The following is a 20,574-nucleotide window of genomic DNA, read 5'->3' as shown; positions in this document are numbered from 1 at the left end:
TAATATTATCATCTTCGAGTAACTACAGCGTCTGCCTTTAAATTGCTCGTTTGCTTAGCATATAACTCTATAAGTATGTATGTTGTATATAAAATTATAGTATCCATATATTCGTATATACTATATGTTGAATTAAGTAAACACAATTGAATTTTTTGCTCGGTTAGCGTTTGCCTGGCTACCAAATAAAAAAGCGCTACTCAAAATACGAATCTACTTAAAGAGTTAGCCATTGATCTCAATCGCATTTCTGTGAATCGTGAAAAAGTTTCATCTAAACAAAGATTTGATTACTTCAATGGGTTTTCCATTTTGAGGGTAGTATCTTAGACAAGCTTTGGGGGAGAAACCTTTTATAAAAGTTTGTAGATCTATTGGTTTCGCTTGGGATTTCTGGGCGCTTCTAAGGCTTCTTGTTGACTCTACTGATGACGGGTGGGTTACATTTATCGAGGCATTGAGTTGCCCATTTTTTTGTTCATGACTGATATGATTGAGTTAGCGTTGTCGACTACTGTGTTTTCGGTTTTGATTTTGGTTTTGGTTTCGGTTCGGGTGGGATTGGATGATGGAATGTAATGTTGATGATGATATGTGCAAAGAAATACATAGCGATACAAAAACGAAATTTCTAAGAATGTATGGCATGCAATAACGACTAGGAACGATAGCTAGAAAGAACGAAGAGGGATGAACGAGCGAGTAGAGTAGAAGAGAAGTAAAATAGACGAGCTTAAAACGACGAGAGAGGAACGACGAAAGATCGACAACGATGAGGAGCGCACGATGATGAATCGAGTTCGTGATAAAGTAACGAGTAACGAGTAGCGAGTACCGAGAAGCGAGCAGCTAGTGTCCGTGCTCGCTTTTCTTGGTATTCAGGATGTTATATTGGCTATTCTCTGTTTTCGTTTAGGGAGGCTAAGTTCACTCAGAATCTTTGGCTGTGGTTCGCTGCTTCCACTACGCAGTGCATTTTGATTAATTTTATTGAGATGAGATTGTAAGAGTGTGGGCATAATTTTCACAACTTAAGCCTAGATCGAACTCATACCAAGAAGCAACACCCGACGTCCTCCGCCACCGTCTTCGAACCTCAATGCCACCTCCTGCGGCGGTAGGTAACCTGTTCGTTGACCAGCTGCCAGAATTTGGCATTTAGCCAGAGGACGAACAGGACCAACTGCATGAGCAGCGGCCATTGCTGCAGCTCGTACCTCGTCCTTCGCACCAGTTGCTGCAGGCGACGTCCGCCCCTCTTGACCCCACCGCCGCCCATCGACCGATCCTCCGGCGGTTCATAGCTCAAGTTGTAGTTGTAATAGTAATAGTAGTTGTTGTTGTAGTGCTGCATCTCCACCGGCACCAGATCTAGGGATTCGTTCCGCCCCGAAACTTGGCTGCTACATCGGTTTTGTGTTTCTAATTGTTGGCTATTGGTCTGCGCCCCAAAGTTATATTGATTGGATGCTGTGGCTGTTGTCGTTGTTGTGGTTGCTGTTCTTGTTGTCGTGGTATGAGTCGTGGAATGGGTTGCATTATTGTTGTTTGGCTGGTTATCATAGTTATGGCGGTATTTCTGTGGTTTACGATAATATTACATGATAACGCATTTGCCCTTTTCGGCCCACGGATTGTTCTTCTTATCCGGCGCATTGATCAACGGATCGTTCTTCTCGTTCTCCTCGATGAACGAGCGCATTCTGTAAAAAAAAAAAAAAAGGTATTGTAAAAAAACATATTTTAGAAGGAATTATATTCTGAATAAAATATTTTTATATAAATTAATCGCTGATAAATGGTTTCAACTAAAACATATTTAATATTTAAAACACATTATTTATTAAATGTTTAACAAAATTATTTTCTCTTATAACCTAGCCCAATATACAATACTTTATATATATCTCTTGATAAAGTAAACTTTACAGTATTATTCCCCTCCCTTAAATTTAGCTTATAAAGGTGCAAGCCTTTGCCGTAAAACTTAACTGAGCTCGAACAACTTTATTTGGTAATCTTGTTCTTTAAAGCTCATAAAATGTGTAAGCTCTTGTTTTTCCTGGCCTTAGTTGGAAATCAAGACATTTTAAAGGTATAAATACAAAAAAGGGGCTGCCATCCGCACTTAAAGCTAAGCGAACATAAACTTGTAAATACCTTACTTTTAGAGGGGGAAAATACATTTTTTGTGTTGGAAATTCGAGGTTTGGGCCTTTGATGCGGGCAGAGGCAGAGGACAGCAGATTTTATGTTAATCCACAAGCAGAAGGACATTAAAAATGTTTGAACAGTTTTCACGCGCCAAGGAAACTAACATTTCAAAATTCCCTTAGAATCCCTTTGCCCCTCCGAAATATTCGCATATAAATTTTGAGTGTTGCTGCCGAGCTGCCATTGTTGTTTTTCGTTGTAATACGCTTATCCTTTGGGGCCATAAAAATGGTCGCCCTGCCGTTTGCATTTGTCCTTTACTTTATTCCTTCTGTCAGACTGCCTGTCGCTTCTCCTTTATCTGTTATCTATTTTTATTCCCTTTTCCCTTTCACCCTTTCTGTTTTGCGAAATTTGGCAGAATTTATTTATTTAAAGGGACCATTTGCGAGGAGCAAAAAGGAGTTTGAAGGCACATCTAATGGCAGCTGCGAAATAGACAGTTTGAGATACAGTCGTCTGGGAATGAGTTTTGCATTTCAATTTGTTAGGTTGGTAATTTCCTGTCTCTTACTTTAAACTTTATTCTTGAGTCTGTCTAATAGAAAACCTTCTTCATTCTCTTCTTGTTAAAAAGACTACGCGAAAGTTGTTGAATTAAAAGGGCACAAGTAGTTTTTACTTTCTCTAGAAAACTTTGTCTTAGTAAATGTCGGAGAAATCAGTTAAAAGAGTGTGGTACAAGTTGAAATGTGTTTCAATTCATTCGTGTTATTTTCCTTTCATGTTATTTTACCTAATGTTTAGGATATATTACATATTGATTAAATGTCAAATTAATAATAATTGTTATTTATTAGAAAAGTTTAAAGTCGTTTTTTGCATCTACTCAAAGACAGCAATTTAATTTCGATTGACTGACAAGTTTTCCTGGAAAAAACATGCAAATATTTGCAAAGCTTGGGGCACTTTCCCATCCCAGAAACCAGTAAATAAATATTTCGATTGCCCATTCGTCTTGGCTGCTTTCTGCTGCTTTCCGGCGAACCAATTGCAAATTCCGAAAAGCGGCTGCATTTTGTGGCTTTACTTATTGGACAAATGTTTTCTTTTGGCTTCTTGACCAACTGTTTCAGCTGTTCTTTGGCCTAAAGTTTCCTTTCCACTTGTCCGAATTATAATTTATTTATTTGGGAGTTGAGTGCGCTTTCATTTGACCGCAAAATTGCTTTAAGCATCGTGTGGTTGCTTTGATGTTCTGTGTGTGTGTGTTCGAATAAATTTAATGATTTACATTGCATGTGGCGTCGGCCAAATTATCAGCAAGTGTTTGGGTGTCTGTCATGTTTAATAGTTCTGTTTGCTCCGACCAAACCTTTTCATCACCGATTGCTCCTGGCTGGGTCTCAATTATCAAATGCCAAGGTGTGCGGGGTCGGTCTACGCCCTTCGTGTAATAATGGGCGTGGCATGCATGCATAATTTAACTTAACAAGACCATGTCGTCGGCTGCGATGTCCTTGTTAGCCCGGTGTCGTTATCCTCATGCCTCCGCCTGTGCGTGTGTGTTGGATTTTCTCTATTTCCTTGCTCATTTTCCGCATCAACAGAGCAAAAGGCAATGTCATGCCGGCGGTTGGGGCTACTATATATCCCATCCCCATTCCACGAAGGACTGCCTAAAACAATGCCCCCGCTGCCCCACTGCCCCGATCCCTTCACGTTTTTCGTCTCTATTCGACCTGGCTAATGGGCTTATGACTTTGCGGTTTCAGCCTGTGCAACCGGGAAAACCCACACACACATAAAGCCAGCAACGTAAAAATGAAAATCCACAGAGCTTAGGAAATATTTTTTTTGGTTTTATGCTGTTTTCTCTGCTCTCTTTTTAAGGGTAAACAAAGGCCAAGGGTTTGCTGGGGTTCGAGAATCGGCTCGGCAGTCAAGGCCAGGTCGAAGCGCAGTAAACAAAGTTGTTATGATGACGTTGGATCTTTGGCAACCGAAAAGTAAATTTGGCAAAAAACCGAGGAAAAGGGAAGCTTCCCCTGACCCCAAGGATGTGGAGTCCAGCCGGGCTCTTACCATTAAACCCCTTTAGTAAGCGTGTTGCTGAACATGCATTTTTAATGAGACCATCAGAGCGGATTGAAAAGGGCAAAAAACAATGGCTTAAGACCCTAAGATTTCTGGTTTCCGAAGTAAAACCGAAGAGGACTAAAAAATGTATTGACAATTTGTTACTTACAATTTTCCGCAATTAAAATTTATTGATCGTCGGCCCTTCATTAACTTAAGTTGACTATCTAAGCTAAGAAATACTTAAGAATTTCCTTTTGCCTTCGGGCTCTTTCGGCCCACCAGTGCATGACATCATTAGCATCTGTGATGAGTTTCCCTTGTTTTTAGCCAACTTTTCTCATAACACAAGTAGGTAATGGGTATGTGAGTATAAGTAGACGATATGCCACAGGGACATAAAAAACTTTTATTCGTCATCTGCATTTAATTTGAGTGCCTGTGCCGAACATCAAGGGAAAATCGTGTGCAAGCTCTATGGAAAAGCGTAGGCAAACAGGCTGAGTGCCTCTCAAACTGCCATTCAGCGTGGAAAACGTTGAAAACTAATTCAGCAGCAGTTAATTTAATATGTAGACCGCAAGACCGAAGTCATCCCCCTTCAAGTCTGGTTCCCCCTCCACGAGCCACAAGCCCACATGGCCATGTCGACCACGCTGGGCTCTCATGTGCTAATTGAAAGGACTCCATACTCCATTCCCCATTCCGCTTCTGGCGATACACCCTGAACTTGATAATTGTAAGAGCTTCAAATGAAAAGCCATTTGGACGCACTTCGCGACATCATCAGCCGAGGAACAGCAGCCCTGACAACATTTTGCTTTTAGGGTTAGAAGAATTAATGTTCTGCAATGATGAAATCAGAACAAAAGGAATCAGGAAGTTGGACGCGGACGTCGTAAGATGATAATGGAAATTAAACGATAATTCTATTCAACGGATGTATGCATTCGCAAGAATAAATAATTCAGAGAACAGCAATGACATGGTTTAAAAGAGGTGTAGAAGTGCTTAAATACTTTGTTTAATTTAAAAAATGTTAATTGATATATAAATAGCTTAAAAATTAATGAAAAGTGTTCCCTAATTTACGTCTATAATTTTCGAGTGTATATCAATATTTGTAATTTCATTAACATATACAAATTATTGTAATGGACAAAAATTGGAAATTAAGCTCAATTGACAGTAAAAACAGCATTCAATTTGCTATTACTTTTCTACTCATTGTGATTGACATTAAACCGAAATTAAATCAACGTTAAATTTATGCTGATGATTTCGATTAATGAAGTAATTTGTCGAGTTTACTCGACAGAGTAAAATTTTATTTAGGGGTCTAGCTCACCCACATCAATCTAGGTTCCATGGAAAGAGAGACACGCGCACAATCTATAATTAAATGCCGAAGCGACATTTGGTATTCCTCCATTTTCCGTCTGAAACCATTCAGGCAATCATTTACCTTTGAAAGTTTGCTACCTTTTCCGCTCTGTCAGCTGCACAAAAAACATAAACACGATGTTGATTTATGACAACCACAAACACACGCAAATGTCTGTGTGCGTATACGTAATCACACGCAATCTTAAGCGCCTGAAAGCATGCTACAAAAAGCATTATTTATCGATGGCAGCCACAGCAGCAGAAGGCATTCGCATTCGAAAGCAGATGGCTTAGATCGAGGAGCTTTAAATTAGAATTGCCTGTTTTTCCGAAAGCTCAGAGCTCAACCCATGCCCCCTTCAGCCCGAAAAAACCCCAGCCGCTGTCACAGCTCCCACAAACATTTCATATTCAGCTTGGGTAAACAAATGCGTCAGCCACATGTCAATTTGCATCTGCGTGTGTTTTCCTGTGTGTGCTCGCCTTTATCTCAGTCCCAATCCCCGTCGGTTCAACCCCCTCCACAAATGTTGCCCATCTTTGCCTCGCATGTGACAGAAATAAAAGCTTAAAATTTCACTTCCAGCCTATTATATTTGTTTACAAACATTGGACGTTGGGGGAAATCCGAAAGCACTTATTGTCTTTCACCCAATTAATCAAGTACCCTTTCTTTAGCTCTTATTAAAATGTGGCAACGGAATATTATGTATTACCCTCCTATCACTGAAATACAAAAATATATATTTTTTCGATTATCTGATGCTTAACTTATTTTTGCACATAAAATGTTTTTGTCTTGATACAAAATTCTACATGAAGGGTCTGAGCTTAAAATTGCCTGCTTTTCAACATTTTTCAACATTTTAAAGTCTCATTATCAAAATTAAATGCTCTGTAGTTTTGGTACACCCAGAAATAGAGCATGTTTCTTTGGACGACCTTCGCCATAAACTAATTTCTAGCTCATTTCACCCTCACACACACTCTCATCCGGATAAGGTTGTGTGTGTGTGTCGCGTCCTTCTTCTAAATTTAGCACACTTTTAAGCGCCACGACAAGAAAAACAGCAAACCCGTACCGAAGAAACGCAAATGGCACTTAAAACTCAGCAGACAAAACTTTGAGGGTCTTCCTCCCATAATTTACATATGTGGTCGTGCATACGAGAGTGCCTGCTTCGATATGTGTGTGCCGTGGTCTTGTGTTCTTCCAGCTAATTGCATTTTAATGCGCATTATTTTGCTGCCCATTGCATATTTCTCAGGTGTTTGCAGCACAGAAATATGCATAAAATACCGCTGTCGTTGTTTGTTTTTCTATTTAGCATAAATAAATTGCATGTGGGATATGCAAATTCGCTGTTGTTACACGGTAAATGGGTGTGGATGCATTTTATTAGGTGAACTGTGCGAGAGATTTGCATACTTAGGGAAGTTATGGCATAGGATCCTATAAAGTGCACACAAATCGCGGAACTATAATGGATAGCCCTTTTATAAATTGTGAATCATGGTTACACTGGTCTGGTTCAATCGAAAACGATTCTTGAGATGTAAAAAAAACACCTCCTCGCTTCTTTTAAATAAATATTTTAAGATAACGAAGTTCACTTAAGCTCTTCGAGTAGAAATTTCCAACAAAATGCATTTGGCTGGTTGAACAAACAGCAAGTCACAACTGATTTTAAAGGAAGAAAATCCAGAACTAGAGAAGACCGAATTGTGCAGTGAATTGCACAACGCCAAGTCAAGAATGAACAACTGTTGGCCGATGTTGGTCATTGTTTGCATTCGCAATTGGTAAGCAAGGGAAGAGGGCCGCTGGAGAATCCTGGGTAAGCCAATCTGTCCACTTGATATGACCCAAAATGCACAAAACGCTAATCGTTGCCACGGAAATGGCCCAAAAGACTGTCCTCTACATGATCCACTCAATGAAGGGTTTCTTTCCTTACTTTCTTCGTTCCCTTGCTTTTACTCCACTAACAGACAGCTTTATTATGCACTAGCCCACATCCATCCCCCCTCTCACCCTCCATTGGGCTCACCGCAAAAGTGTGCTCGGCATTTTCTTAACCATTTCCTTGGCTCGCTGGCATTCTTTTGGCCTCAAGCCCACCTCTGCCGCTACTGCCTTTTCATGAATAACAAATCAGGCTAAAAGACAAAATCTTTTGCACACCCAAGCCCACATTCTGCAATCCCCACCGCCGCCGGATCTCTAGGATTCCGGAGGTCGGGGTCTATAGCCTGGACGGGCAAAAGCCGCAAGTTCTATGCATACAAAACTACGCCGAGCACGATGACGAGGATGAAAGCCTCAAAAACAAAAAGCAGCACAAAAAATATGTTTAGAATGGGTAAAAAGTGGGCAAGATGGGTGGCTGGCGGGAAAGGCCTCCTCTGGTCGGTCCACTTTTGTTGAATTGAAAAGAAATTGTGCAAAAAACACTTGAGCCGAGCTCTTCTCAGTTCTCGATTCAGAGTTCTCAACGTCGTCGTCAAGTGTTTGTCAAAGTTGGCCCCAGGTTAGGCCATGGAATTGTTGCCGGTTTTTGTTCATTTCAAAAGTAGCAAATCAAATGACGTGTGACAAGTGCGGTCCGCAAGGATATTTATGCGAAAAGCAACTCAGAAAAGGCACTGACAAATAACGGGCTCAGCGGGCAAGGCCACCTTCGAAAATATACATAAATAAAACGATAATAAGTCAACAAAATCAGAAAAAAAGCAAAAGTGAAATTGAGTTGTTAAGACTAATAGGATTGAAGAAAAGGTCACTACAGAGGATTGCTATTGTGTTTTTATTTATATTTCTCAAGTATAACATATCAAAAATAAACAGACAGTCGTTTTATAACTCTTTTGATCTCCTTTTATTTTTATCCCCACCGAAATCTTAAAGCATTAAGTTCTCAGCTATTTTAATATTTTTGGGTAAAACTTAAACTTGCATAAGTTGACTTATATTTGAATACCTATTTATTTTTACTAACGTAAGTTTTTATAAACCAATAGCAACTAAATTTTCTGTCTAAAAAAGTGTTTACTTTAATTGTAGCCAGAAGGAAATACAAATTTGTGTCTGTTGATTGGAGTTTTCTTTTAGCCTTTAAGACATAATAAAAACAATTGAAAAATAATACAAAAAAACAGTAAAAATAATTGGAATTTCATAGAATTAAATTGATTTCTTAAGCCGGTCACAACTCCATTGAAGTCTCAGACCTCCCAGGCAATTTCATTTAAATTGCCTCAACTTTCGATGCTGTTTGCCAGGTGAAATTCGATTGCAAACAGAGCGAAAACCGAAATCAATGCAAAATGGAAACAGGCTAAGCTCAAGTCGCACGTATTTTGTGTGCTGGCTGAAAAAGACAGAACTCATTGAATATGGAATAAAGAAATATTTTCCACCTTCCGCTTAAGGAAGGCCAGCCACCGAGCCACAAAGCCCACTTAACTGTAACTGTGCACAAATCGAAAATACAGAAACAGAAATGCCTGGCATATATGTATATTGCTTAGAGCTGTTTGCTTATTGCCAATTCCCAGCACGCACATCCTCGGGGGAAAGAGGGAGGTCGATTTTAAGGGAGCATAAGCACATAATACCCGAGCTCACTTCGATAATTACAGATCGGATGGCATTTAGATACGCACACATGGCCCGGAGAAGCCGGTTAATGCAAATGCATAATGCTGCCTTACCTTTGCGACTTAGTACTCCCCCACCACCTCGCATGCCGATGAAGTGAATGTTGTGGCGGAAATTTAATGCCAGAAATTGCAAATTTCCTGCTATCAAAAACTTATCGAGCGGTGTGGAAGGAAGCTTTCTGCCTTCATCTACCTTTCCCCACATCCAAATCCGAAATATATGACCCCATTCGGCTTGTTATGTGCATTTGCATATTTGATTTGCAGGGAAGCAAGCTATGCTGCTGCAACCAGGTTTTGTCTCTCTTCCCGTCAAATATCATACAGATTTGGGGTACAGCAGTTTGCGGTCCAAAAGAGTCTAATTAGACAACCTTAAGATCCATAAAAGCATAGTACGATAAAAAAAACTATATACCGACAAACTATCTTTATAAAGGTAATAATATTTAAATATATATATTTATATATATAATTCAAGTAGCTTATACTTTTGTCAAACCTAAGAAGAGCACATACTACGTTTATTCTATCAGCACATGAAAACACTAACCTAAATTAATAACTAAAACATGTTTGTGACGAAAATTGTTTTCCTTGAACTTAGCTGGGGCGAATTAATCCGGATTTTATTTTTTTTTTTTTTGAAAATTCTCCGCACTTTCAAAGTACCCTGCGGCTTAGGTGCTTGTTTATATGTACAGAATTCGTATATTATAGAGTCTCTACATAATTAAGTTTAAGCTCCAATAAGACATTTTGACAATTGCCAGTTAATGAGACTTGCTTAAGGCTGTAGTAGATTGTGAATCAATCTCAACTAGATTTGTGCTTTTATGAAGTTTGAGGACAAAGCCTGTCGCTGACTGATTAATTGATGCGAGAAAAACGATGGCAAAGTCAGCCAAAACGCCATGATTGATAGTTTAAGTTGAGTTTGATGAGGCCTGGAAACACTCAAAAAAATATATTGTTTATTTTTCGAGCTTTAGTCACCGCAGAGCATCCCCATCCCTCAATCTCTTAGTCATTTGCCACCACTAATTCCTCTTCGGGAGTCACGCACTTTGTTTATTAATATTTATACATATTTAATCGGTCCGCAAAACTTAATTAAACTTTGCCACATTGCTCCTGCTCTTTCGACGCCTCCTCAAACACCCTCCCAAAAAAAAAAGAGCGGAGCATTGCATGACTACCCTGACAAATTGCCTGCGAGGATGGCAATGGATGAGTTGATGGTCGGTGGGTAATGGGTGATGGAAGGATGAAGGACAGTGGGTGGGTGAGATGTCCAGAGCCGAAAAGCAATTTGCAAGCTAAATGATGATGGTGCTCCGCACTTTGTTATGCAATTTTTAGCAGCCCAGCACAGCTCAGCTAGTGCTTTAAATGCAAATTCTCCCAGCGACAATTAATTCTGTCCCTGTTTGCGTGAGCATTTGCCTCCACTCCACTCCATCCCGAAACCCAATATCCGCCCAAAAACTAGGCTACAATTTGTTTGGCCAGAACCGAAAGTTGTTACAATTTGATGGGACATCATCAATTAACTGCGCACACAACTGTACTTGGCGAATGGTAAGTGGAAATGGTGGAAATGGTAGAGAGGACCATCATTTCGGGCAGCCTGCGGTTTTCACCAACTGGTCAATTGCAAACGAGGATACAAAGTTGTTGCCTCTGCACGCTTGAAAAGTTTGCCGTATCCTTTTAGCGTTAACTGTACTTTTTTGTTAGTTAGTTGTCGCTGCTCTCAACTCGCTTTCACCCCAGTTGCAGTTGTTGCTGTTGTTGCGCTCTAATTCGCTGTTAAGTGGCTTTTGGACATTTGTTGCAAAACTTTTTCATCCCCTTCAACCACCTTCCAACCCCGTCATCATCTTCTGCGGCTTCTGTTATTCCGATGTCGATACTTTGAGCAGCGGTTTTTCCCCGCACTCAGTGTTGGTAAACGCCAGCAGGTTAAGTCCTGCAGCGGTAGCTTAATGAGTGCCGCAAGGTAGACAGCTCGAAAAGTTGTTGAGACATATGGCATACAAATGTTTAAAGTGCCATCATGCTGAGGACAACAGCAAAAAAAGAAAAAAACGGACACAAAGGAGCACTCGCAAATTGGCTTTTCAATTGTCAAAGTCCGGCCAAAGTGCATAGAAATGGGAATTCGTTTTTGACCTTTGGTTAAGAAACTTTGGGGCAATGGTTTACTTAACAATGGGAATTAACTTTTCAGAAGTTACCATTGCCGACAAGTGCCGAAAGGTACAAAAGCAATTTTAATTTAAAAGACTTTAAAGAGAATATGGCGTTTGCATGAAATACTATAATATTAATTCAAAGTCAATAAATGCACGTAATAAAAGAAATGATATATAAAACCAATGAGTATTTAAATCTCGATTTTGTTTGTGAAAGAGAACATTTTTTAATTAATTTATATATTTCTGCAAATCAATTGCAATATCAACAAACTCAAATATTTAAATAAATAAATAAAAATCTATTCTAAATCTCGATGTTGTTTGTGAAAGAGAAAAACTTTTAATTGATGAATGTTTTTCTGCAATTCAGTTGCAATATCAAATAACCCAAACATTTAGATTCATAAACACACAAGTTTAAATTCCTCATTTTTCTCTGCATTTATTTGATTGCACCAAATAAGTATACAAATAGTCCCAATGCGTGCTTGTTGAATTATTATTAAATAGCAACAAAGAGTAAATCTGCGGACTAAAACCAATGGTTGGTATCTCGTTAATGTGCTTCAGTTGTAGGTTTCCCGGACCACAGCCTGCGTAGGCATTTTTATGCCTCCTCCACGTAAAGCCATTCCCTCGCTTTATCTGCAATCTGCAATCACAATCTCGATTTGATGACCATTTCGCTGCATAAATAAACCAATAATTTAATTTTAAGCCCACATTGGCGCTGAAGCACCTGAGAGCAGAGCAAACAAAGCGATTTCATCCATGGACCATAATGCCAAAATGGCCATCATGGAACACACACATGTGCACGTGTCTTTTGTGTATCTGTTTGTAGATACACTGAGAAAAAAGAAAACAATTTCATAAGTTGTGTATTTTTTCATTAAAGGAACGCTTCTTCTTACCCACGCACTTAAAACGATATTTTTTTAAAAAAATTATATACAAAATGAAAGTAATTTGCAAAATAAATGCTATACCCATGTTTAAATATTTTACTGTTTTTCGAATTCGATAAGTAGGGCCTTATCAATGTTTAATTCTTTTCACATAAATGAAAGTTACTGAAGTTCTTCGAAAGTAAAAGTCTCAAAAAACGACTATTTGGGGTTCCCATTTTATTAATATAAAAATTCCTAATTCCTACTAATCTAAATGGAAATATTTTTCTCTGTGTGGTCGTAAAGCTAGCGTGGTCGGTGGTTGGATTTCGGTGTTTGGAGAACGATGCTGTCTCATTGTTATGGACAATGATGCAGGAAGACAGCCAGAGATTTTATGGCGTACATTTCACGAACAAAAAAGGAGCCAAAGAAGACGCCTTCGCCGGGGAAAAGTTGTTTTAATTACAGGCACATGGTACATGCTACATGGTACATGGATGGCACTTGGGCGGAGGCGGAATGTCTTGCCATTTCAGCTGCTCCTAATAACCAACTGACACACTCGCTCTCCCATGCATGAATGCACGGCTCTGAATGAGTGTGTGTTTGTGTGTGTGTGTGTGTGTGTGTGTGTGTCCGGTACAGTCACCGACAAAAGGATCTCCTCGTGACCGTCCACCATTACGTATGCAAAATTTAATTTCGCAAATGAAAGCGGGGACGAAAGGGTAAGAAAAGGCGTGGAAAAGTGGCACGTTGAGCCTGCCCCGGCATTCACAGTCACAATCGCAGTCACAGTGACTGGCAAAAGTCATGCCTTGCACTTAAAATTAAAATCACCAGCCCACATCGTTCTCTTTGGCATTGTCTGCCTGCAACTTTTCCGCTCTACCCCTTTTTTTTCCCCCAGCCAGACACAATTTAACAAATTAAAAAAATGAAAGACCTAAAGGATTGAGGGCTGGCATAAAGGAAGGATGTCGGCAAACAGGAAGGGATAGCGCAGTGAAGCGACCGTGACCAAGAGATTTGCCAGTCGAGGCGAGAAATATGCAAAAGGCTTTGGGGAATTGCCCATAAAAAGCTCATCTAAGTTTTGCTGCGAGTGTGCTGGGAAATCGGAAGGGGATCGGATGATATCGTATGAAGGAGAATTAAAGTTTAAAGTTCGATTAAGGGTAAACTTTCAAAACTTGAAGTTACACTGGAGTTCATAATTATATCTTTTTTACTTCTATGCTGCTTGAAAAGCTTTCAACTTTTAATGATAACATCACTTACTCAGCGCAAATAAAGGTTAATTTTATCCATAATGTGATTCTTGACTTACCTGAAAAATATAAAACGTACATGTTATTAGAAAATTGGTTTGAATTTAAAAATCACTTATTTTATAGCATTTTATATTGCCGATATGTTTGTCAATTTTTATAAAATTTATAGAAATTAGAAGATATCAATTATAGCTTCGGCATTAATTATATTGTATTTTGTAGTCCAGTGTGCGATATGGGTTATGAACAAGAGACAACCTTTCGAAGTATAAAAGTATTTTCTCGCAACCCTTTACCAAAACTAATTCTCAATCTTCGTATTCCATGGCATTTACTCTCGCAACAACATCCCGACCGCTCATTTCGAATTCTGGCATTTTTTCGCCAAAAAATGGAGGAACCGGGCCAAAGGAATTCCCCAGACAGTCAGAGGAGCGAAAACATTTCGACCTTTTCGCCATATATATAGAATGTTAGCTTAGTTGGCAGTGGGATTTGCAGGGACGTGCATGATTTATCGGATCGGGGACGCGGGGCCGATGCTTTAATATGGTATTAAGTCATTTCATTTATTATTTAAGCCGCGAACTGTGGGCTGTCAAAAATGCAATCGCCATAGAGCAGGGAAAATGGCAGGGAAAATGGCAGGGAAAATGGCAGGAATAATGGTAGCCCTGCTCGGCAGCTTGCAGCGAAATTCAATTACAGTCCTGATGGCAGCCAACAGTCGGGGTAACGAGACGTAACCGTTGTTTGCCCATAAATTGTTTGTAGTTATGTCAATAATGTGTGCTGGCATCGCTGATGCGGATGCGGATGCGGATGCTGATGCTGAAACACACGGCAGCCGGCGACTTTTTTCCCTCTGCCTGCCATGTGTCAATGGGAAAAATGCGCGCAATAAAAAAAATTGAAAGCCCAAAGCATCGCCGTTTTCCAGGACAATTCAAGGGACCGCCGATCCCTCGTTCTATATCTCCCCTCCATGTACATGTGTTCATAATTTCAGCTTTTATTAACAGCAGCAAAAAGCTGACAGGCGCAGCAAGAACAACGGCAGCAGAAGCAGAAACAGAAGCAGCAAAGAAAGCAATAATATTGTACAAATAATGCCATAAATATTTGAAATACCGGCAAAGAACAGCGAGGGTAGTTACAAATGTATCAGATTTAACAATACAGTAGGGAAATCCGTGAAACACGATATTTAACTATGAACTTCATGAATTTATGAATGTTTATACGATGTAGATGAATACAAGATATAATATTTGCAGAGATACCAGACATGTAAAATGAAGTCTTACATATATTTTTGTCTGGCAGCTCTTCTACTATTATTATTTTAGCAGACTAGCATTACTTTAACCATTGCCAAAGCCAACAGAAAAACTGATTAACAATAAAGCCGAGTGAATACAAATATGATAAATGACCTTCAAAGGGCAGGGGGAATTTAATTTCAATTTTTAACTTTTATTTGCGGCGTTGCCACCTTATTTTTACCAAGCTAAGATGGTTGCCCCTCACCATTTCACATATTTGGTCTGAATTCATAGTCATAGCTCTTAATTCCCAGCCACACTTTCTACCATTGCTAAATGCTGCTTAATCCCAAAACTAGTATCCTAAGTTATAGTAGATTTTCCAAACACCCCTCTTGTCCGCCCTAGACATTAACTAATTGGCTGTCAAGTTCGTAGCACATTTGAAGTTAAGTACCCTGTTATTGAACTACTAATTGGATCACTCGAATTTCCAGTTTTTTTCAAAAGTCAATTATAATGAGACGATACAGAAACAGACAGGTATAATCCAGCATATTTACATTGATGGTTAAAAAGGCAGATAGACTGCTTGTTTCATGGTTAATTTTTTATTGCTCCGTGTCCTCATCTTCATGGCCATTATTATAGAAGACGTCAACGACAATGTCCCCCGGGCCAATTGTTCAATCATTGGGCTAATCAACGGTAGCTAATGGCAGGGGAATGCGAAAGCACTGGTGGGGTGGTGGAAATAGTGGGGGTTGTGGTAATTGCAGCTTGTAGTTGGAGGGCGTGGCCTTCGTTCCCAGGGTTTTCTCAATAGACAACTGCTTAATTGGCTTCTGCTGCTCCTGCTCGAATAAAGTGGGGAACGGAAAACTAGAAGCTTTGGAATCCCTTTGGGTGCGATAATTGGCTGCTTCTGGCTGATAGTTGTGGCTTGTTTGATGCAGTTGCGGCTGCAACGAAATTCCTCGCGAAACTGACTTTTTGCGGCGAGTGCAACGCGCTCCGCATCTAATACAGTTGCCATTGTGGAAGGACACCCAAAAAGTATGTTCGGATTTCCTTTGATGTTCACACAACCAAAGCTGCAACTAAGGGGGCATTGTGCAGCTGATTGAGTCAATTTAGAGGAACAATTTTTTGTTATTAAAACATCTGAATTGAAAAAAAAAATGGTGTAATGCCAGGTAACAGGCATACAGTTAAAACTTTTTTTGGAGAATTTGGGATCACCTTAAATGTTTTGTATTTAAGAATAGGAAATTGTGTTTTGTATTTAAGAATAGGCAATTGTGAGGACTTAAAATGTATATCTTGTATACGATATCCCTAATGGATGGATTTAATATAATCCTACAAACCAAGTATATTAGACTGTCGCTTTTACATAGAATCGGCAGAGTTTTTTTACCATGTGATTTAACTGACAAATGGCATACAATGACATTGATTTTTAGGGCATATTTGATATGAACAAAAATTAAGGCAAAATGTATATGAACTACGTCTTGTTCCACTCCTGAGGCCTACAGATATTGCAAACCCAATCATACATTTAGACCCAATAATCATAACTCATAGCAGATTAATGCGTTTGCCGTCGCAACTACAATTCACTCTGGACTCCCCATTTCATGGAATTGCCACATTACAATTCATTTGTATGTGGCATGCTTTATGGCATTCTCTCGCAGCGTTCGCTGCCATTAATCAGCATTAAGAGTGTCAACGACAACAGAAATAGCAACAGGAGTGGTTACTGTGGCAGCAAAACAGAAACAACCAGAACTCCTTGGCTGAATGCAAAGCAAAAGGAGCGAAAAGCTTTCATAAATAGCTGCCAAGACGTTGGCCGGAGAAAGAGAGAAAGTGGGAGAAAGTCGGAAAAAGGTGAGTGGAAGACAGCGTAGTCATAAAGCAATCAGCAGGTGTTTGTCATATTCCACAGAACAGCCCGCTAGCCTGTGTAATTTATTCTCCATGGCAAGTTGATAGGACTTTTTCTCACCGCGTTATTGCTATTGTTGTTTATATGGGTTCGAGTATTTTTCCTGGGGAAAGGGCAACTGTTTTTCGGGATGGTGGAAAATAGGGTAATAAGAGCGACTGAATTGGAAGCTTGAAAAATGTGTTACAGCTCCCCCATTCTGGAAATTTTGCAGGCAAAAATATTCCTGCAAACATCAACTTGAGCTGGAACCTGATGAAATTAAAGTAAATATTTGTCTGGCATAAACAGCGATCTTGATGTATTGGAAAACCCTCAAATATGTACTTAATTTCCTTCATATTTTTCTACATTTTACTACAAAATGTGAAGTAATAAAATAGTTTATATGATATTTAACAAATTCCTTTTTTTCTAATTATTAGAACAGCGACACAAGTTAAACAATATTTTTAACGAACTAAGGTCAAAATTGGATTAAATGCAAATATTAACTTTGCCTAAATAAACTTGGGCAGGAAAATGATTTTAATATTCTTATTGTTTCATGGCAAAGACCTTTAAGAAAAAAGTATTAAACTTTTTCGTTCAAAGTTTGTTCCGCTGACCAAAAACCTTTTGTTCGAATTGTTTTGCATTTAAATGAAATTGACTAAGCCTCTAATCCAATTCAGCCGTCCACCGTGGGGCGGTGGTGGCGAAGTGGGCGTGGCCTTGTTGGCGGCACATACAAACAAAGGTTAAGCCAAAAGCCAGAGGTGGCCAAAACCACAGTCGAAAGCAGCAGTTGCCACTCACACTTCCTGCTGTTTTCATTGTGTCTGCGGCATGTACTGGCAATTAATTTGCATGCCCAGCCATTTTAGAGTTTCCCAAGCTAGCAACATTCCTTCGCCGTTTTTCGCTCCTGGAAAACTTGACCATTTTTGCCATTCGGGAAATAGCATCTAATGCGTGCATGTGTGCTTAATGCAATGCAATGGGGCATTGGGGAAAAATACCAGCGAGGATTTTCCATTTATCCCTGCAAGACTGCTGAATTTCATTTCAGTAAGTTAATCAAAGTTTGTGTAGCTTTTGTCGCAGCTTCCCTTCTTGTCCGACATTTGGCAAGGAAGTCAGTCTGTGGGGCAGCCAGCCAAAAAGCTTAAAAGTTGCGTGCCATCAATGGAGGAGAATTAACGAGAAGTGGAAGAAAACAGATCGCTGCGAGCTGGAAAAGCCAATGATTTGGCAAAGTTTTCATCCCTTTACAAGCGATGAGACAGCATTATTTGAGGCGTCAATGGTGAGTTAAAGAAAGTAAAATTTAAAAAGACCTTTTTTGCTTGCGAGAGTTTAATGTTTTTTTGGTTTTTAAAATTTATTGAAGTTTTAGCTATCCGAAAACGAAAGGAATGTATATATTTATGGTTTTGTTTGATTGCATAATTTTTAGATATCCAAAAGGACAAAAGTAACAAGATATACAAAAGCTTTTGAAATCATTTTTAAATGATGCATAAGCACTGCGAAAGACACCCAAACATTATGACGGAACTCACTCTAGCAAAACCATATATCTGTATGTAAAAACAATTTATACTCCTATCCTCAGCCATCACCGTACTAAATTACTGACAGCAAAAAATGTATGATACTTGCTATTGAAAAGGACAAATCGAAAGGCCACAAAAACTCCACAAGAAAAATATGAATATTTTGGTTGATTTATGCGCAGTTCCAAAATTGATTGCCCATACATGTACGCCAAGTAAATAAATGGATATACTCGTAAATCTGTTGATTTAATTGAGAATAAAGAATGGCGGGTATGAAATAATCGTGTTTTATGTTTGCAAAGTACAAGCGATACCAAAAGACGAATGCAACAAAGATTAGAGAAAACAGAATGCATCCGTGGCGTCGGGGAAAATTTACAGCGTACAATAAACCGTAAAGTAAGTAAAAGGGGGCTTGGCGGGTGGTCGCGACCTAAAACTGCCAGTGGGCGGCAGTAAAATATGAAATGCCATAAAGATGTGTGCAAAACAAGGAACCCTAAACCCAAACAGCCACAAAAGGAACATAATTTTCCGCTTGAAATGCGCTTCAAAGCGTTTCCCATATTTTGTGGAGCAGTGTCTCATTCTGCATTATTTATACACCATACACCCATTACAAAAAAGCGGGCTACAAATAAATTGAGAAGCGCCAAGATTTATATGCAGCTGCGCAAGAAGTTTCCGAGTGGAGCGAACCGAAATTCATTTTATGCGATGTAAAGTAAAAGTTTCTCCTCCGGACACCTGAGCGCTCTGCATGGCAAAGTTTGGTTGAAGGCCCGCCCCAGGATAGCAGCAGTGTCCTGACCAAACATTAAGGTGAAATGTATGCGCCTCCGGCTATGCAACATTTTGTCTACGACACCCGAATGGCCGACAGGACAGGACAAACCAGAACGGAACGAAACGAAACGAAACGAAGGGAAATTGCGGACAGGAGCTTGTCACGCACGGTGGTTTCAGTGGTGCCAGCAGCAAACCGAGCCATGGACGTTCATCAATCATGGGCTGCAGGAGTGTATGTGGGTGTAGGATTGGGTTTCGGGTTCCATTTCCTCGTTACGTTGCCTGCAACAAATCGGCGTAATGTGCGGTGTTTGCTGCACTTAACGAGTACATTCTTCGTCCAACCATCCAATCATCCATCCACCCACCCACCTACAATCCTTTGGCTCCCACTTTGTGGTCAGTGTTGTGCAATTGCGACCATCAATCAGAAATCAGGAGCGCTGCGATACCGCTCTCAAAATTTAATTGACTTTGATTTTGCAAAGTTTGACCCGTGTATGTCAATGAGTGATGGCCGTCTAATTTGGCCCGTTTTGTGTGCTCATTAAGTGACAAATATGCGATGTTTCGATAACAAAAAAAATATTCGAATTATGGCAAATTGAACATCACGTTGTTTTTCGAATTTTTAACGATGTATAAATGCGGTTAGTCATTTTATAATTGGAAACCAATTTTAATTGCCAGTTGGCCTTTGTGATTACTTACTTAATCCATCAAATTGTGGTTTGTAAATCCAATTAAAATGGCTTACAGCTTTCTTGCTGCTCTTATTTCAAATTTAGTTCACTAAACTCATCTGTTTATATAAGCAAAAATGGAATATTAAGTTTCTCAACAAGTTATTTGTGAAACCACTAATGTTTTTAAGGATTTGTTGGTTTATTTTATCTTGACCGACATTTTGAAATAAACAGACTTTTTAAGTATTTACCACATAGGTATGCGAACACATTGGGTAGCATTAGGCTTAATTACTCTTCAAAACCATGCCTGGCAGTCTCGGATTCATTGCCATATACGTTTTGGTAATTAACACCTCTAATTTAGGAGGCAACGTGACTTAGTCATAACTGAGTTGAGTCGGCCAAAACAGCAAAAACAGCAGATTCCCCTAATTGAAGAGAGCCTCATCTCGACGTGTTGCAAATAAGTAAATAAAATTTCAACTGCACATTGGCAAATTCGAGGGGGTAGGGGTTCGAAGTAGGCGGGTGGGGGCGTGGCAGATGGGAGGAGTCCGAACAACGCCCCAAATTGAGCTGGGTGGCTGGGCGGCAACCGACTCTAAAGTCGGGTGTTAAATTATTTATGAAAGCCGCTGGCGGCCGCCAACAATGCACACATTTTGAAGCCAGTTTGGGCCACA

General features: G+C 39.6%; 1 protein-coding gene across 6 annotated transcripts in view; it reads right to left on the bottom strand.

Moving 5' to 3' along the window:
* Positions 1 to 945: 945 nt before the first annotated feature.
* The window catches only part of LOC128262334 (guanine nucleotide-binding protein subunit gamma-e), a 40,362-nt gene continuing 20,733 nt past the window's right edge, over positions 946 to 20,574 (bottom strand). For 3 of the 6 annotated variants that reach the window (XM_052996519.1, XM_052996517.1, XM_052996518.1), the window contains exon 3: positions 946 to 1,703. In XM_052996519.1, the coding sequence (XP_052852479.1) occupies positions 1,097 to 1,354 (258 nt within the window). In that variant the 5' untranslated portion in view covers positions 1,355 to 1,703 and the 3' untranslated portion in view covers positions 946 to 1,096. The remainder of the gene's footprint in view (positions 1,704 to 20,574) is intronic. The other 3 variants (XM_052996521.1, XM_052996522.1, XM_052996520.1) reach the window with 1 other exon arrangement.

This window comes from Drosophila gunungcola, unplaced genomic scaffold, assembly GCF_025200985.1.
Source record: "Drosophila gunungcola strain Sukarami unplaced genomic scaffold, Dgunungcola_SK_2 000001F, whole genome shotgun sequence".
NCBI lineage: Eukaryota > Metazoa > Arthropoda > Insecta > Diptera > Drosophilidae > Drosophila > Drosophila gunungcola.
Note: the sequence above shows the minus strand (reverse complement) of the source record. Positions and strands in the feature narration are given on the sequence as shown.